This window comes from Heteronotia binoei, chromosome 15 (assembly GCF_032191835.1).
Source record: "Heteronotia binoei isolate CCM8104 ecotype False Entrance Well chromosome 15, APGP_CSIRO_Hbin_v1, whole genome shotgun sequence".
Lineage (NCBI taxonomy): Eukaryota > Metazoa > Chordata > Lepidosauria > Squamata > Gekkonidae > Heteronotia > Heteronotia binoei.
Genome location: NC_083237.1, coordinates 50,939,314 through 50,954,850, shown reverse-complemented (window position 1 = coordinate 50,954,850; position 15,537 = coordinate 50,939,314). Strand labels below are relative to the sequence as shown.

Sequence of the window (15,537 nt, the reverse complement as noted above, 5' to 3'; positions counted from 1 at the left end):
GCCCTCTCCCTCTCTAGCCAATTAGAAAGCGGGAGACGTGGCTTTCTTCAGAGCTTTGTAAAACGGGCGGGCATTGGACAGAACACAGCCTGTTCCTGAATGGCTGCGGAGAGACGTCCTCGAACCTGCGTTTCCGATGATTGGCTAACTATGAGAGGGGGCGGGACCCCAAAGTGATGATGAGTTCTTTTTGCCGCCGGACGCGATAGAGACCATGCAGGTGGGCGAGATTTTTTAAAAATAGGAGGGGAGGGTGTGGACCCCTCGCGTTGCTAGGCAATATCCTTTCCCTTTGGTTGCTAGGATTCTTTTTCCTTCTTAGGCCCGGAGCTTCTTGGCTCTTCCCTTCCTAGGAGATTCCCTTTTGCAGGGCACAGCCACGACCTCCCAACTCCCCAGACCTTAGTTTCCTGAAACCAAAGGCACACCTTTTGCCTTGGAAGGCCTTCCACCTATTGTTAGGCCAGGTGGTGGTTTTGGAGGAGGGAAAAGAATGTGCCTCTAGGCACGTGCTGATTGCGGCACTCTGCACCAGCTCAGAGTGCCCACTTTACTTTCAAAAGTGTCTTCAGGGAGCCGTAGAGCTGCGTCTTGTCTCAAGCCACTTCAGAAAGAGTAAAAACGATGAGTCCAGCGGCAAGTTGAAGGCTAACAAACTTTACTCCGCCCCCCCTTTCCAGTATTTAACGGTTGAAGGAAGTCTATTTCATTGTATCTGAAGAAATGTGCTTGCACACAAAAGATTATACTGTATCTTGAATAAATCTTTGTTGGTTTTAAAGGTGTCACTGGACTCAAAGTTTGTTCTGAAACTTTCTTGTGGTTTTTGTGAGCTACAGCTTGCTTTGTCAGATGTGTAGGATGAATATTTTCTGCGGATTTCAATATCCTCTTTTTCTCCCCAGTGGGGGCCCAAAGAGACTTCCAGCATCGTTCTCCTTGAAACAACCACCCCGTGATGTAGGTTAAATAGAGAGTGAGTTAATGGCCAAAGGTCACCCAGTGAGTTTCCATCCATTGTGGGATCATACTTCCAACACAACTAATACTTCACCCTGGTGGATGACTTTTGGTGTTAACTGTAAACTTACAGTCAAATGTGCATATCCAGATGTGGCTTCCTTCCCGATGATACAGAATTCTTTGTGGACATGTCTGCCATGGAGAATTGTTTATATGCGTTGGTGAACTTGAGAGTATTCATGACAACTCACCTATTTTTGTTTATCTGACTTTTATAATAAACTGGGGAGGGAGTAAAATCTGGAGAAGTTCCAGATGGCAAGGGTTGATAGAATCTAATTCAGGCTGTTGATTTTGACCAATCAAAATGTAATTTTTCAGGGCACTACATACCAGAAGTTCTGCCTCCATTCTGAGGTGTCAGTTCAGTCAGATTCACCAATATATTAATTTTTCTCATCTTTCTGTGGTTGAATATAGACAAATATTTACAGTGTCCGTTTTGGCAGATGTTGTCTTGTCAGCTTACACTGAAGGTGGCACTTAGGAGATACATAGTAATTTTAGTTCAGTATCATATTTTAGTTGGTATCTTATTGTGATTGCAATGGGGTAGCTGTTCAGTGGCAAAGACTAATGAAATTTATTTTGCTATGAGTGTTTGTGTGTGGGCTGTAACTCATGAAATCTCATATTGAAATAAAGTATTGTTAGTATTTAAGGTATCCCTGGATTGTATTTTGCCTTACTGTAAAAGGTTACTTGGCTGTGTCCTTAATACCGCTGCCATCTCTACTCTGCCATGATGTTATGGGAATCCAATAAATCATTTCATAAATCAATAAATCTTTTGGGGTCAGTGGAGGGAGGCAGTCATTTTCTCTTTGTCACACAACATAATTTATTTTTCGACAGGACTATCGCAATTTGCCAATTGACATACAGACTAGCAAGCTACTTGGTAGGTACCTTTCTTGGTTTTCCCCACCAGTTGGGAAGAAAGGGTGGTTTTGCCAGTTATTTTAAAAGTAGACTTTTTATTTTAAAGTGATGCCCCTTTATTGTGAAAAAAATGAATTGCCTTCCCCTTGCATTGTACATATTGCCTTGGATAGGAAATGTGTCTCCCTGGCACCATATTTTAACATAACTACTTTCCTTCTGCAGACTGGCTGGTAGACAGGCGACACTGCAGTCTGAAATGGCAGGGCCAAGTCCGCACCGTCCGAGAGAAGATTGCCGTGGCCATCCAAGACATGCCAGAGAATGAGGAGATCAAAAGACTTCTTGCTGGTTCCTGTAAGTCTTTGTGGAAGCAAGACTTTGTTGAGGATAAAACATTCCACATTGGGTTTCTAGGTTCCAAGTTCACCAAGTCCCTGGGATTTTCCCGTTTTAGACAGGGAGAAGAGAATGGGATTCACACATGGGTGATCAGAATCTAACAGTTTTCTCTCTCTTTGATTCCAGATATTCACTATTTTCACTGCCTGAGGATTGTGGAGCTCCTTAAAGGGACTGAGGCCTCCACGAAAAACATATTTGGACGTTACTCTTCTCAGCGGATGAAGGTGAGTGACTGTGGAAAGGAAGGTGCATTTTGGTTGTTGCTGTGGTATTCTCATCATCTCTTTCTTTTTGCAGGACTGGCAAGAAGTTGTGTTGCTTTATGAAAAAGAGAACACTTACTTGGGTAAGGCACCTTCCGGATGTGATGGGGAGACATGCCGTAACGGTAGCGAGAACAGAGATGTTTCTTGCAAAGGTTTTTGCAAGTAGAACTCTGTGAACTCTGCAGCTGAAGCGTTTTCAGCTCCAAGACTCCTTGCATGATCAGACCAAGACTTCATATAGCCAAGTATTAGTACTAGCATTATTTGTATCATTTTTAACATAAACATTTTTACACCGCTCTTGCTCCCAGTTCACTGGCCCCAAGGTGGTGAACAGTCAAGAGACTAAAATGGAGTTTAAAAAAATGTGTGTGTGATAAATATAGCAAAACACAGATAGACAAATAAATGGGAAGATCAGTGATGGTCATGGGAAGTTGCTTCCACATGCTGAACCAATTGTATGCTGTAGCTTGCTTACATTCCTTAAAGCACCTATCACTGGTGTGGGAAGTGTTCACGCATGGGAAAGGTTCACACCAGCTTGCTGTAGTGGTTAAGAGTGGCAGATTCTAATCTGGAGAACCGGGTTTGGTTCCCTACTCCTCCATATGCGGCCAGCTGGGTGACCTTGGGTTAGTCAGACTTCTCTCAGAGCTGTTCTCTCAAAAGCTCTCTCAGCCCCACCTCCCGCACTATGGGTCTATTATGAGGAAAGGAAGGTAAGGCAAATGTAAGCCACTTTTGATACACCTTTGGGTAGTGAAAGGTGGGGTATAAAAACCAACTCCTCTTTGCATGGCAAGCCACTGTTTCGTAATTGCAGCCAAGATCTGTGGTAAGGACACACGGAATGCATAGATCAGTCCAGGCGTAGCCAAACTGGCTTGGGAGCCACACGTGGCTCTTGCATACATATTATGTGGCCCTCAAAGCCTGCAATACCCCATTGACTGGCTTGAAGAGGGCATTTCTCTCTTTAGAAGAAGAGATTGGATTTATACCCCATTCTTCACTACTCGAAGAAGTCTCAAAGCGGCTTACAATTTCCTTTCCCTTCCCCTCCCCACAACAGACACCCTGTGACATGGGTGGAATTGAGAGAGCTCTAACAGAAACTGCTCTTGAGAGGAACGGCTCTGTGAAAACTTATGACTGACTCAAGGTCACATCAGCAGGTGCATGTGGAGGAGTGGAGAATCAACCCTGGTTTTCCCAGATAAGAGTCTGGGCACTTATCTATACCAAACTGGTTCTTCTCCAAGCCAAGCCAGCCAATTTGCCTCCGATGCTGTTCCTGAGGATCTCTCATCTCCAAGGAGCACCATTTTGGGGAGACACAAGGGGCTGCAGTGGGAGGGGAGAGGCAGGAGCATTTTATTCCAGTGACAGAAGTGCCTGGCACGAGCGGACAAGTTAGTCCACATCCAGTCTCTTCTAGAGACAGCAAACAATTCCAACATGTCCATGCATGGTAAATACAGCTTCTCTGTTACAGTCTCTCGGCTTGGCTTCGCGAACGAAGATTTAAGAAGGGTTCAATAGTCCACGTTTGCTGCAGGCTCGCTGGTGGCTGACAAGACCAATGTGGGACAGGCAGGTCCGGCCACAGCGGCTGCAGGGAAAAGTCTGATTTAGGGTTGGTCCTGTAGCAGTGCGATTCTTCCTCAATCTCCTTTTGTCCTCAAGACCAGCTATGCGTGCGTTCTCAAAGGAAGAGACAGCCTGGTGGATGGTGTGCCTCCATGCTTTGCGATCTGAGGCTAGGTCAGACCACTGGTGATGGTTGATGTGACAGGTGCTAAGGGATTTCTTCAAGGAGTCCTTGTACCTCTTCTTCGGTGCCCCTCTATTTCGATGACCGGTGGAGAGTTCGCCATACAAGGCAATCTTGGGAAGGCGGTGGTTTTCCATCCTAGAAATATGCCCTGCCCAGCGCAGCTGCGTCTTCAACAGCAGTGCCTCAATGCTGGTAACCTCCGCCCGCTTGAGGACTTCAGTGTTGGTCACAAAGTCACTCCAGTGGATGTTGAGGATGGTGCGAAGGCAGCGCTGATGAAAGCGCTCAAGGAGTCGCAGGTGATGACGGTATAAAACCCACGATTCGGAGCCGTAGATGAGGGTTGTCATCACAACCGCTTTGTAAACATTGATCTTTGTGCCTTTTTTCAGATGCTTGTTGCTCCACACTCTTTTGTGCAGTCGGCCAAATGCACGGTTTGCCTTTGCCAGCCTGTTGTCAATCTCCTTGTCGATCTTGGCATCTGAGGAGATGATGCACCCCAGGTAGCTGAACTGCTGGACTGTCTTCAGAACTGATTCACCCACAGTGATGCAGGGGGGGTGATAATCTTCCTGGGGTGCAGGCTGGTGGAGAACTTCTGTCTTCTTCAGACTAACTTCTAGGCCGAATAGCTTGGCAGCCTCTGCAAAGCAGGACGTCATATGCTGCAGAGCTGATACCGAGTGGGAGACGAGTGCAGCATCATCAGCAAACAGTAGCTCTCGGATGAGTTTTTCCATTGTCTTGGAGTGTGCCTTTAGTCGCCTCAGGTTGAACAGGCTGCCATCGGTGCGATAGCGGATGTATACACCGTCGTCGTCATCTAGATCTACTGCGGCTCTTTGAAGCATCATGCTAAAGAAGATCGTAAAGAGAGTTGGCGCGAGAACGCAGCCTTGCTTTACACCTGTGCCTATTGGGAAGCGCTCTGAGAGGTCGTTGCAGTGTCTGACTTGGCCTCGCTGGTCTTCGTGTAGCTGGATGATCATGCTGAGGAACCTTAGGGGACATCCTAAACATTCCAAGATTTGCCACAGGCCTTTCCTGCTAACGGTATCGAAAGCTTTGGTAAGGTCGACAAAAGTCACATACAGAGCCTTGTTCTGTTCCCTGCATTTCTCTTGGAGCTGCCTGAGAACAAATACCATGTCGGTGGTGCTCCTGTTAGCTCTGAAGCCGCACTGGCTCTCTGGGAGGAGTTCTTCTGCAATGGCGGGCACCAGTCTGTTCAGGAGTATTCTGGCAAGGATTTTGCCTGCGATGGAGAGCAGGGTTATCCCCCGGTAGTTGGAGCAGTCTGACTTTTCCCCTTTGTTCTTGTATAGGGTGATGATGATTGCATCGCGAAAGTCCTGTGGTAATTTGCCTTGTTCCCAGCAGGTGACAAGTACTTTGTGAAGTGAGCTATGTAGTACTGTGCCCCCATGCTTCCAGATCTCTGGTGGAATTCCATCAACTCCCGCTGCCTTGCCACTTTTCAGTTGCTTGATGGCTTTAACAGTCTCTTCTAGGGTGGGGATCTCATCCAACTCTGTTTTCACCGGTTGAAGTGGGGTGAGGTGGATTGCTGAATCTTGAACTACACGGTTGGCACTGAAGAGAACCTGAAAATACTCCGACCACCGGTTCAGTATGGATGCCTTGTCTGTGAGGAGCACTTGGCCGTCTGCACTATGCAAGGGACTCTGAGCCTGATATGATGGACCATATACTGCCTTCAGGGCTTCGTAGAACCCTCTTAAATCACCAGTGTCTGCACACAGCTGGGTTCTCTCTGCAAGCTTGGTCCACCACTCGTTCTGAATGTCTCGAAGCTTGCGCTGGAGGTTGCTACGTGCAGCGCGAAAGGTTGCTTTTTTCCCAGGACAGGAGGGCTGAGCAAGATGTGCTTGGTAGGCAGATCTCTTTTTTGCCAGTAATTCTTGGATCTCTTGATTGTTCTCATCAAACCAGTCCTTGTTCTTCCTTGTGGAGAACCCGAGGACTTCTTCAGAGATCTGCAGGACAGTAGTTTTTAGGTGTTCCCAGAGTGCTTCTGGAGAAGGGTCTGTGGGGCAACTGGGGTCCTCAATTCTTGACTGGAGTTTTGCCTGGAAGGCAGCTTTAACTTCAGCTGACTGGAGGCTGCCAACCTGAAACTTCCTCCGAGGGATACCTCCTCTCCTGGGTGTGGGTTTAAAGTGAAGACGGAGATTGCAGCGTACAAGACGATGATCCGTATGACATTCTGCGCTGGGCATTACTCGGGTGTGTAAGACATCTCGAAGGTCTCTCTGGCGCACCAGAATGTAGTCGATAAGGTGCCAATGCTTGGACCGTGGGTGCATCCAGGTTGTCTTCAGACTGTTCTTCTGCTGGAAGATAGTGTTGGTGATGGTGAGCTGGTGCTCCATGCAGAATTCTAGTAGGAGGCGCCGTTGTCATTGCAGTTGCCAATGCCGTGTTTGCCAAGTACTCCTTTCCAGGCTTCCGAGTCTTTACCTACTCTGGCATTGAAGTCGCCAAGGATGATCACCTTGTCCTCTGTAGGGGTCTTCCGTACGAGGTTGCGTAGATCAGCATAGAACTTGTTCTTTTCTGCAGGATCTGCTTGAAGGGTTGGGGCATACACACTGAAGAGTGTTGCATGCTGCTTGTTTTGAAGTGGGAGGCGCATGGACATGATGCGATCTGAGTGACCTGTTGGCAGGTTTTCGAGTTTGGAGGTAATGGAGTTCCTGACCATGAAGCCAACGCCAGAAAGGCGGCTCTCAGCCTTTGACTTACCCGACCAGTAGAGGGTATAGCCAGCACCGTGTTCTTGAAGACTACCTTCCTCAGGGAAACGGACCTCACTGAGAGCTGCTATGTCGATATTCAACCTGAGAAGTTCGTGGGCAACTAGAGCAGAGCGTCGTTCAGGGCGACCACTGCCTACTGTGTCAAGCATGGTTCTGATGTTCCAACACGCAAGCTTTAGTCTTTGCACACTTTGTGAGGCAGGTGCATGCCTTTTCTTTGTTGTTATTTTTCGACCGCAAGTAAGGATGCCCGTTGACCGCGGCTAGCCAACTGGGGTGGGGGAGACGAGCTTTGTTTAGGCCACCTTTTCTAGGCCCCTCTCCGTGTGGAGCAAGCAGTGCTGTCCCTAGATAAGGCTGCTTGGTCGTTCAGGGTGCTGCCGAAAAATGCTTTCGTCTCCGGGTTAGCATTAGGCGACCAATACCCTGAACCGCCTACATGCAGGATCGGGACTGCGGCTTCCAGTGGCACCTTCCACCTGCCGTTTCGCCCCTTGCCCATCGCTGCAGGACTTGATGCGTTGTGTGTTGTGTGTGTGGATATGCCCTTCAGGCCTGCACAGAGGAATTTTTTAGGTGAAGCGCAGTGTGCGCGGTACTGGCTCCACCCTTTCACCTGGGGGTCATCTGCCATGGCCCAGTAAGCCGGGACGCCGGCAGCGAGTCCTCCAGGTGGTAGGTGTTACATTAACGAGCTCTATCTGCCCGGGTTTGATGTTAGAGTTTTCCTTCTCTTAGGCTGGCGAGGTTGGTGGGCCCAGCCTGCCCATCCGGTTATACCGACGGACATTCGGTCGCACCATGACGTAGCAAACTCTGTGAAAACGGGGGGGACCAGCGAGAAGGTGTTGCTACGGATGCAGTAATGCAGGAGAGGCCATTGCAGTGACCATCTGCCAGGCATAGCCAGACAGTGACCACGCGGCGTTCACTACACCGGGAGAGGAGAGGCTATGTATTGCGCATGCACTTTCCCTGGGGGGGTAGGATTCCCAGAGGGAGCCCACCCCCCACCCCCCACCCACCACTCTGTTACAGTATAGCAGGGCAATTCTGTAAGAGGCAAGTTGAGGGTTAGCCAAAAGATAGCTGAGCACACAAATGAATTTCTCTGTGTCTTTCCTCCCCAGCGGAACTGGCCAGCCTTCTGGTGCGGAATGTCAGCTACGAGATCCCCTCCCTCAAAAAGCAGATCAGCAAGTGCCAGCAGCTGCAACAGGAATACAGCCGCAAGGAGGAGGAGTACCAGTTAGCAGCTGCTGAGATGAGGGAGCGTTTCTACAGTTCTTGCAAGCAATATGGCATCACGGTATGAAATGCTGCTGCCTCCCTCACTCCACCCCCTGGCCACTTTAAAAATGGTGGCAGGATGCTAACCCTCTGCGGCCGGTCTTCTATTATAGCAAAACCTAATTCGGATGGGTGGCTGATGCCTGCAGACTTTCCTTTCAGGCCACTAGACCAGGAGTGTCGAACTCATTTGTTATGAGGGCCAGATCTGACATAAATGAGACCTCGTTGGGTTGGGCCATGTTGGGTTGGGCCATGTGTGTACCTATATAAGATTAGGTAACAGAGATACAAATTTTATAAAGAACACAGACAAACACAAATATATATTTTCTCAAAACTTAAAAACATGCTTAAAATGTTAGCACTCATTGTTCTTAAAGATGCTTTCTTTGTATTTCTCCCGTGGGATCCAGGAAAATGGGCAAAGGAAGCTCTGGTTCTTTCCCTCCTTCCCCAGGGGACTGTGGGGAGGAAGTCTCAGCCAATAGAAGGAAGAGAGGCTTGGCTCAGCAGCTCTGCTGTGCAATTGAGAGAGCCTGGCAAAGCAAACTGTTCCTCACTCCTACCCAAGGGGGGAGCCTCAGTCAATGGGGAAAGAGACGCTTTGCTCTGTAGCTCCTGTGCAATTGAGCAAGCCTTGCAAAGCAAGCTGTTATGCAGAAGGAAGCAAGATATAGAGAGAAGGAAGCAGATGACAGCCAGTTGCTCGGACACCTTATAGGAACCCTCCAGGGGTTCAGCCCTGGTTCAGCTGATTTTCTGCATTAGAATCATAAATTTATAGAGTTGATTTCTATGATTCCATGATTCAACATTAGTTTGGGGACAGGGCCGAACCAGGATTAAAGATCTAGTGTGGAATTGGCATCACTCTAGCTCTTTGCGACCTGATATCACTTCTGGACTGTAGTTATATCTGTGCAGCGAGCATTAGTATAGTCAAATATTGTTCTGTTCTTGACTGGCAAAAGCCAGCTTAGGTCATCAAAGTTCTTAACAATTTTTGGAAAATGTATATAACTCAGGGCTTTGGCAGGTTTCCAGGAGAAGGGAATTATTTAGCTGCAGGCCATAGCCCCATGGCACAGAGTGTTAAAGCTCTGCTCATGACCTGAGTTCGATCCCCGGTGGTAGCTGGGTTTTCAGGTAGCCGGCTCAAGGTTGACTCAGCCTTCCATCCTTCCGAGGTCAGTAAAATGAATACCCAGCTTGCTGGGGGGAAAGTGTAGATGACTGGGGAAGGCAACGGCAAACCACCCCGTAAAAAAAAGTCTGCCATGAAAATGTTGTGAAAGCAACGTCACCCCAGAGTCGGAAACGACTGGTGCTTGCACAGGGACCTTTCCTTTTCCATAAAACTAGAAATTAATTGGGAGCGCATCACCATGTCCAGCAGTAATCATAGCAGAATATTAAAGTATAGCCAGAGTGCACACCACATAAAGTAGAAAAACACATCATGCTGCATGGGAAATGTGACCATGCAAAATATCTGTATGGCGCATTAAACTAAATGATATTTGCTCTTTCTCTTCCATGTAGTTGATTCTTCTCCCCCCTCAAAAAAATTCTTTTCCTGAACGTACAAATGCATACCTTTTGGGGGTTGGGATAAAAGTTAAAGGGGAAATCCCTTTAATCTTTTCTATTGCAGTGCTGATAGTACTTCTGTTGCAGCACGGAGGTTAACATTTATGTTTGCTTAAATTTCCAAGGGATGACTGAAACTATCTGAATTAAAGATTGACCCATTTTCAGACAAGGTGTGTGTGCTCTGTGGTGTGCTGTATCAGCTTCTTTAAAGGACTGTCACGCAATTTTATATGAATGCCTTTGGTTCATTTATCTAGATTTTCAGTCAGCCAAGTTTCCTCTAATTTAAGTCTATGGAGAAATTCAGTTTTCATCAAGAAGAGCTACTCTCCCTCCACACCCTCTCAGGGATCTCATAAATTTACCAAGTTAACAGCTAATTTGTAACTCATTTTCTTGTGTTACTTTATTAGGTACTCATCCTTTTTCATAATTAATATTTAGTTTCCAGTGTATCTGATAAGAAACCTCAGGTATGTGTTGGAGTGGGGTGGGGACGAAGAATATTCCAGAAATGCACCGTTTCAGCAGAAAGCTCCAAACTCTACATAGGGGGTTGATTAAATAGGTTTGTTTGCTACTGTAGATGAACTTGGGTACTCCTCTGAAGATACCTTAAGGACCTGGACAGAATTCATGTCCAGTAGCACCTTAAAGACCGACTAAACTTCTTGTGTCCTGGCCCCACTGATGGACCTGATGGCACCTGGGTTTTATGGCCACTGTGTGACGCAGAGTGTTGGACTGGATGGGCTATTGGCCTGATGCAACATGGCTTCTCTTATGTTCCATGATATGAGGTTTTGTGAGTCACTGCTCACTTCATCAGACTCACAACATCTTATACCCAGGGGAATTTGTTTAGTCTTTTAAGGTGCTACTGGACTTAAATGTTGTTCTACTGCTGCAGAGCAGTACAGCTACTTGTTTGAAACTGTCCTAAGGGCTTGAGTAGACCTTCTCTCAGACCGTGTCACAGGTGGTTCTACTGCTCCTTGCCTGTCTTTGCAGGGCGATGACGTGCGACGGGAGCTTCTGGCTTTGGTAAAAGACCTGCCGTCGCAACTGGACAAGATCGGGGCTGGCGCCAAGGAGCTTTCAGAAGCCATCGATCTCTACCAAGCCTGTGTGCAGTTTGTATGTGAGAGGTTGGTGGCTCCTAATGTCCTGTTTCAATAGCCTTCTTGTCTACAAAGATTCCTCCGCACAGTCAGCTGATGCAGCTGGGAATGGGCCATGTGAATTGGTGGTGAACAGAGGGCACGCCTTGCAGGCAGAAAGTCCTGAGTTCAATCCCTGCGTGAAATTCTCTTTAGCAGTTCTTGTTGGGAAGGGCGTTTCTCTGCCTGAGACACCAGAGAGCCACTGCCAGTCAAAGTTAGTAGCAGACAGTGGATGAAGCAGTAGTCAAGCTCAGCATAAAGCCCTTCCTGGGCAGCAAAGGTGCATGCTGCAGTAACATCTAGATTAGATTACTGCATTGTGCTCTATGCAGGGCTGCCCTTGTGGACTACAGCTGGTACAGAATCTGCCTTTGTTACAGAATGCTGTGGCTAGATGCTTGACTTGCATTTAAAGTTAAAGTTGCTTTCTTTCTGCCTCTCTCTCCCTTCCTCTATCTATTTGCCTTCCTGCCTTCCTTGTGGCTCTCAAGCATTTACTCTGTGTGGTTCTTATGTTAAACAAGTTTGGCCACCCTTGATATATATGTTGTTGCTCATAGCCACTAATGTAGTATAAATACACTCACAAACATTAAGCAAGAGAGGCTTTGGGGGGTGAGGGATATGATGAGAAAAGCTTTCCATGGTGCATTTGTGTGTTAGGATGCCATAGAAGACCCAGAAGAAGACGACTGCAGATTTATACCCTGCCCTTCTCTCTGAATCAGAGACTCAGAGTGGTCACAATCTCCTTTACCTTCCTCCCCCACAACAAACACCCTGTGAGGTAGGACGGGCTGAGAGAGCTCTCACAGAAGTTTCCCTTTCAAGGACAACTCCTGCCAGAGCTATGGCTGACCCAAGGCCATTCCAGCAGCTGCAAGTGGAGGAGTGGGGAATCAAACCCGGTTCTCCCAGATAAGAGGCCGCACACTTAATCACTACACCAAACTGGCTCTCTGAGAGAGGGGACAGTGAACAGGGTGGTCAGTCTGTTTCTACCTGCTTTGGACTGGTATAAGTGCTGGTGTCTGCCTAGGAAGGAACAGATACCTGTAGCCAGATGCAATCAGGAGGTTTTGATCTAAAGGCAAGCTTCTCAATGCCCCACCTCTGTGCTGATTTTGGGCCTTGTTGTTTTTGTTCCAGTTCCACAGAACAAGTAGTCCCATTACTGAGGCACATGCAGGCTCGGGGCAACACCACCATCTATGAGTGGAGGCGGGGGGTCAAGCCAACCTTGGTGGAACGGCCTGAGATGGAGGAAACAAAGGAGCCGATAGACCAGGAGGCTGTACGTCCACTTCTACGAAAGGGTTGGAAATGGGTGTTAAGAGATGTAAATTATTTGTCATGCGGGGTGTGTGGTTGTGTGTAGATTCATTCAGGGCTTCATCCAAGCCAGGGGTCAGCCCCGTTCTCATTTAGGATGACCAGAAAAAAAAAATCCAGGCTCCTTTACACACAATCTGTTCACGTGTTTTATCACTGAGCATAGAGCTCTGTGGCCAATCTCCACATCAGTGGCTCTTGAGCATGGTTCCTCGCATGGAGGAATATCGAAAGGTAAGATGTTCTTGAACATATGAACATATGAAGCTGCCTTATACTGAATCAGACCCTTGGTCCATCAAAGTCAGTATTGTCTTCTCAGACTGGCAGCGGCTCTCCAGGGTCTCAAGCTGAGGTTTTTCACACCTATTTGCCTGGACCCTTTTTTGGAGATGCCAGGGATTGAACCTGGGACCTTCTGCTTCCCAAGCAGATGCTCTACCACTGAGCCACCGTCCCTCCCCCGTTCTTAAAGTTTGGAAACAAATGGTCTCTTCAGCCACTTCCTTCATTTAAACATGCAGAAAACACAAATCAAAGGGCATCGGCTCTCTCTGCTCAAGAACGGTGTGGCAACTTTTTTGGATTGTATACTATGTTGGAGCAACTTAGATAGCCCAGAGCAGCTTGAGTGTCAGAGCCTGGAAGCTAAGCGGGGTCAGCTGTGGCCAGTGCTTGGATGAGGAAGAGAAGAGACATTTCCCTCCTCTGCATCAGTGGTCTTCCACCTTCTGGACTCAGATCCCCATGGAAGTCACAGGGAGGAACCATCAGTATGGACATTTCCTACACACATTGTCGCTTTGTTGGTGAGACAGTGATCCTGCAGGTTGGAGGGAGGTGGGGGCAGAACCTGCATGGGGTGATCTTCTCTGATCTTCATCTCAGCATTGACTGAAGATCCCTGGTCCGTGAACTGTCCACCTTGCATCAACAAGGGCAATGGCCTTTTCTGTAGTGGCCCCCGTCCTGTGCAATCAGCATCCTGAAGAGGTGTGTGCCTTGGGGGACCTCCCTAGTTCCTCAAGGCATGCAAGGCTGCTGCTTTTCGGGCAGCCTTTGGCCGATGGTGATCCACCGGGCAGCTTCAGCTGCATCTTCATCATTCACGGATCCTACCCTGCTTGACAGTGGGTAGATTTGAATGGGGATAGATTTGTAATTATTTTCTATTTTTTTAATGTATTTTGTATTGTATTTACCGGTGTATTTTATGTGCTGTTAGCGCGTAAGGAGTGGAATGTAATAATAACGACAATAACAGCAACAACAATAATAATATTGGATTGATTGCAGTGCCACTGTGTCTGCAAGCATGCATCCCCCTTGGTATTGAATAGTTTAATCTTCTCCCTTCTCATCTGGCATTTGAGCATCAGAGCATAAGAATTGCCTTGTTGGAGGTCAGCCTAATCTAACGGTCTTCATGCAACAGCAGACAATCCAGGGTTCCTGGGAAGTAAGAAAGCAAGGGGGAGAGAGAGGGAGGGAGAGAAAGAGCAACCCGCTATTGTCGGGCACCGAGCAGCTGAAGCTCAGAGGGGAAATGTGCATTAAACCATTGCGTCAAGTAGCTTTTGACAAGACCTACCCTTCACAAATTTGTCTAATCCTTTTAAAAGGCGTCTTGGCCAGCGGCTCTTCTCACATCTTACGGTGCTGAATTTCCCAAGCCAATGATGTATTTTGTGAAGAAGTGCTTCTTGAGCTTGCCGATCGCTTTCCTTGAGCGACCCTCCTCAAGTTCTGTTACGGGAAAGAGAAGAGACGTTTCCCTCCTCTGCATCAGTGGCCTTCCGCCTTTCCGGACCCAGAACCCACCTTTAACTCTTGGGCAGCGGCATGGAACAGCAAGCACATGGCATTAAGGTCATGAGGCAGGAAAAGGAGGAGCCAGAGTGACCACTTCTCTAGTGCTGAGGCTGGAGCTGTGGGCAGCAGAGGAAGAAAGGAAGGGACAAGAAGCACAGGCTGAGCACCAGGAAGTGTAGCATAGCCAGGAGCAAGCCTAAGGGTTGAAGTAATGGAAAAGTTCTCTCCACCTCTGCAATTGCCTCATCTTGCTATCCTGCTACAGCTGTCAGTTTGCTTTAAAAGTGAGGCAAGAGGTATGGCCCTATTCAGGGCTTTTTTTTGTAGCAGAAACTCCTTTGCATGTAATAAGAGCCTTGTCAGCTGTCAGAGGATTGGTTACATCAGGGGCGTGTGGCCTAATATGTAAAAAAAAAAAAGCCCTGCTACAAAAAAAGCCCTGCTCTCTACCCATGCAGCTTAGGAAGAGGTACTTCCAAAAGCCATAAAAAAAAAATCCTGACATCTCCAGTTAAAAGGACCTGGCTGTAGGTGATACGAAAGACCACAGCCTGAGACTCTGGAGACCCACTGCCAGTCTAAGTAGACAACACACAATATGACGGTCCAAGGGTCTGATTCAGTAGAAGGCGGATTCATGCACGATCACAGGATTTAAAAATCTGATAGTGACTGTAAATTCGAACCGGGGGGGCAGGTATGTATATATATCCTGAGTCAGGGCAGGGGAATCTCAAGTGACTCTTCCCAAATGATCTTTGCTGAGACCACACTGAATTTCCAAAGGGCCTGGTTAACATTTCCCCTTTTCTGGTTGCAGATCGACTGGGGCGACTTTGGAACAGAGTCAGGGTCCGTTCCTGAGATGGTTGATTACAGCATCTCCGTTGAAGAAGCCAGTGAAGAGATAGATTGGGGGATTTCTCTGGAGTCGAATGCACAGGTGGGTAGTTTCTCTAGCTGCCTGCCCGTGTCTTTGGTCCCCCCCACTTTGCATGGACATCTCTTCTGGTTTCAGGGAGACCCTTTAAGAACATAAAAGAAGCCATGTTGGATCTGGCCCATCCAGTCCAACACTCTGTGTCATAGAGTGGCCAAAAAAACCCAGGTGCCATCAGGAGGTCCATCAGTGGGCCGGGACACTAGAAGTCCTCACACTGTTGCCCCTCCCAAGCACCAAGAATACAGAGCATCACTTGCACCAG

General features: G+C 47.8%; 1 protein-coding gene across 1 annotated transcript in view; it reads left to right on the top strand.

Moving 5' to 3' along the window:
• Positions 1 to 132: 132 nt before the first annotated feature.
• Positions 133 to 15,537, top strand: part of CDK5RAP3 (CDK5 regulatory subunit associated protein 3) — a 35,582-nt gene continuing 20,177 nt past the window's right edge. The window contains exons 1-9 of the mRNA XM_060255914.1: positions 133 to 220; positions 1,879 to 1,924; positions 2,131 to 2,262; positions 2,434 to 2,534; positions 2,608 to 2,656; positions 8,270 to 8,448; positions 11,037 to 11,173; positions 12,338 to 12,482; positions 15,153 to 15,275. Coding sequence (XP_060111897.1) covers positions 215 to 220; positions 1,879 to 1,924; positions 2,131 to 2,262; positions 2,434 to 2,534; positions 2,608 to 2,656; positions 8,270 to 8,448; positions 11,037 to 11,173; positions 12,338 to 12,482; positions 15,153 to 15,275 — 918 coding nt within the window. The 5' untranslated portion in view covers positions 133 to 214. The remainder of the gene's footprint in view (positions 221 to 1,878; positions 1,925 to 2,130; positions 2,263 to 2,433; positions 2,535 to 2,607; positions 2,657 to 8,269; positions 8,449 to 11,036; positions 11,174 to 12,337; positions 12,483 to 15,152; positions 15,276 to 15,537) is intronic.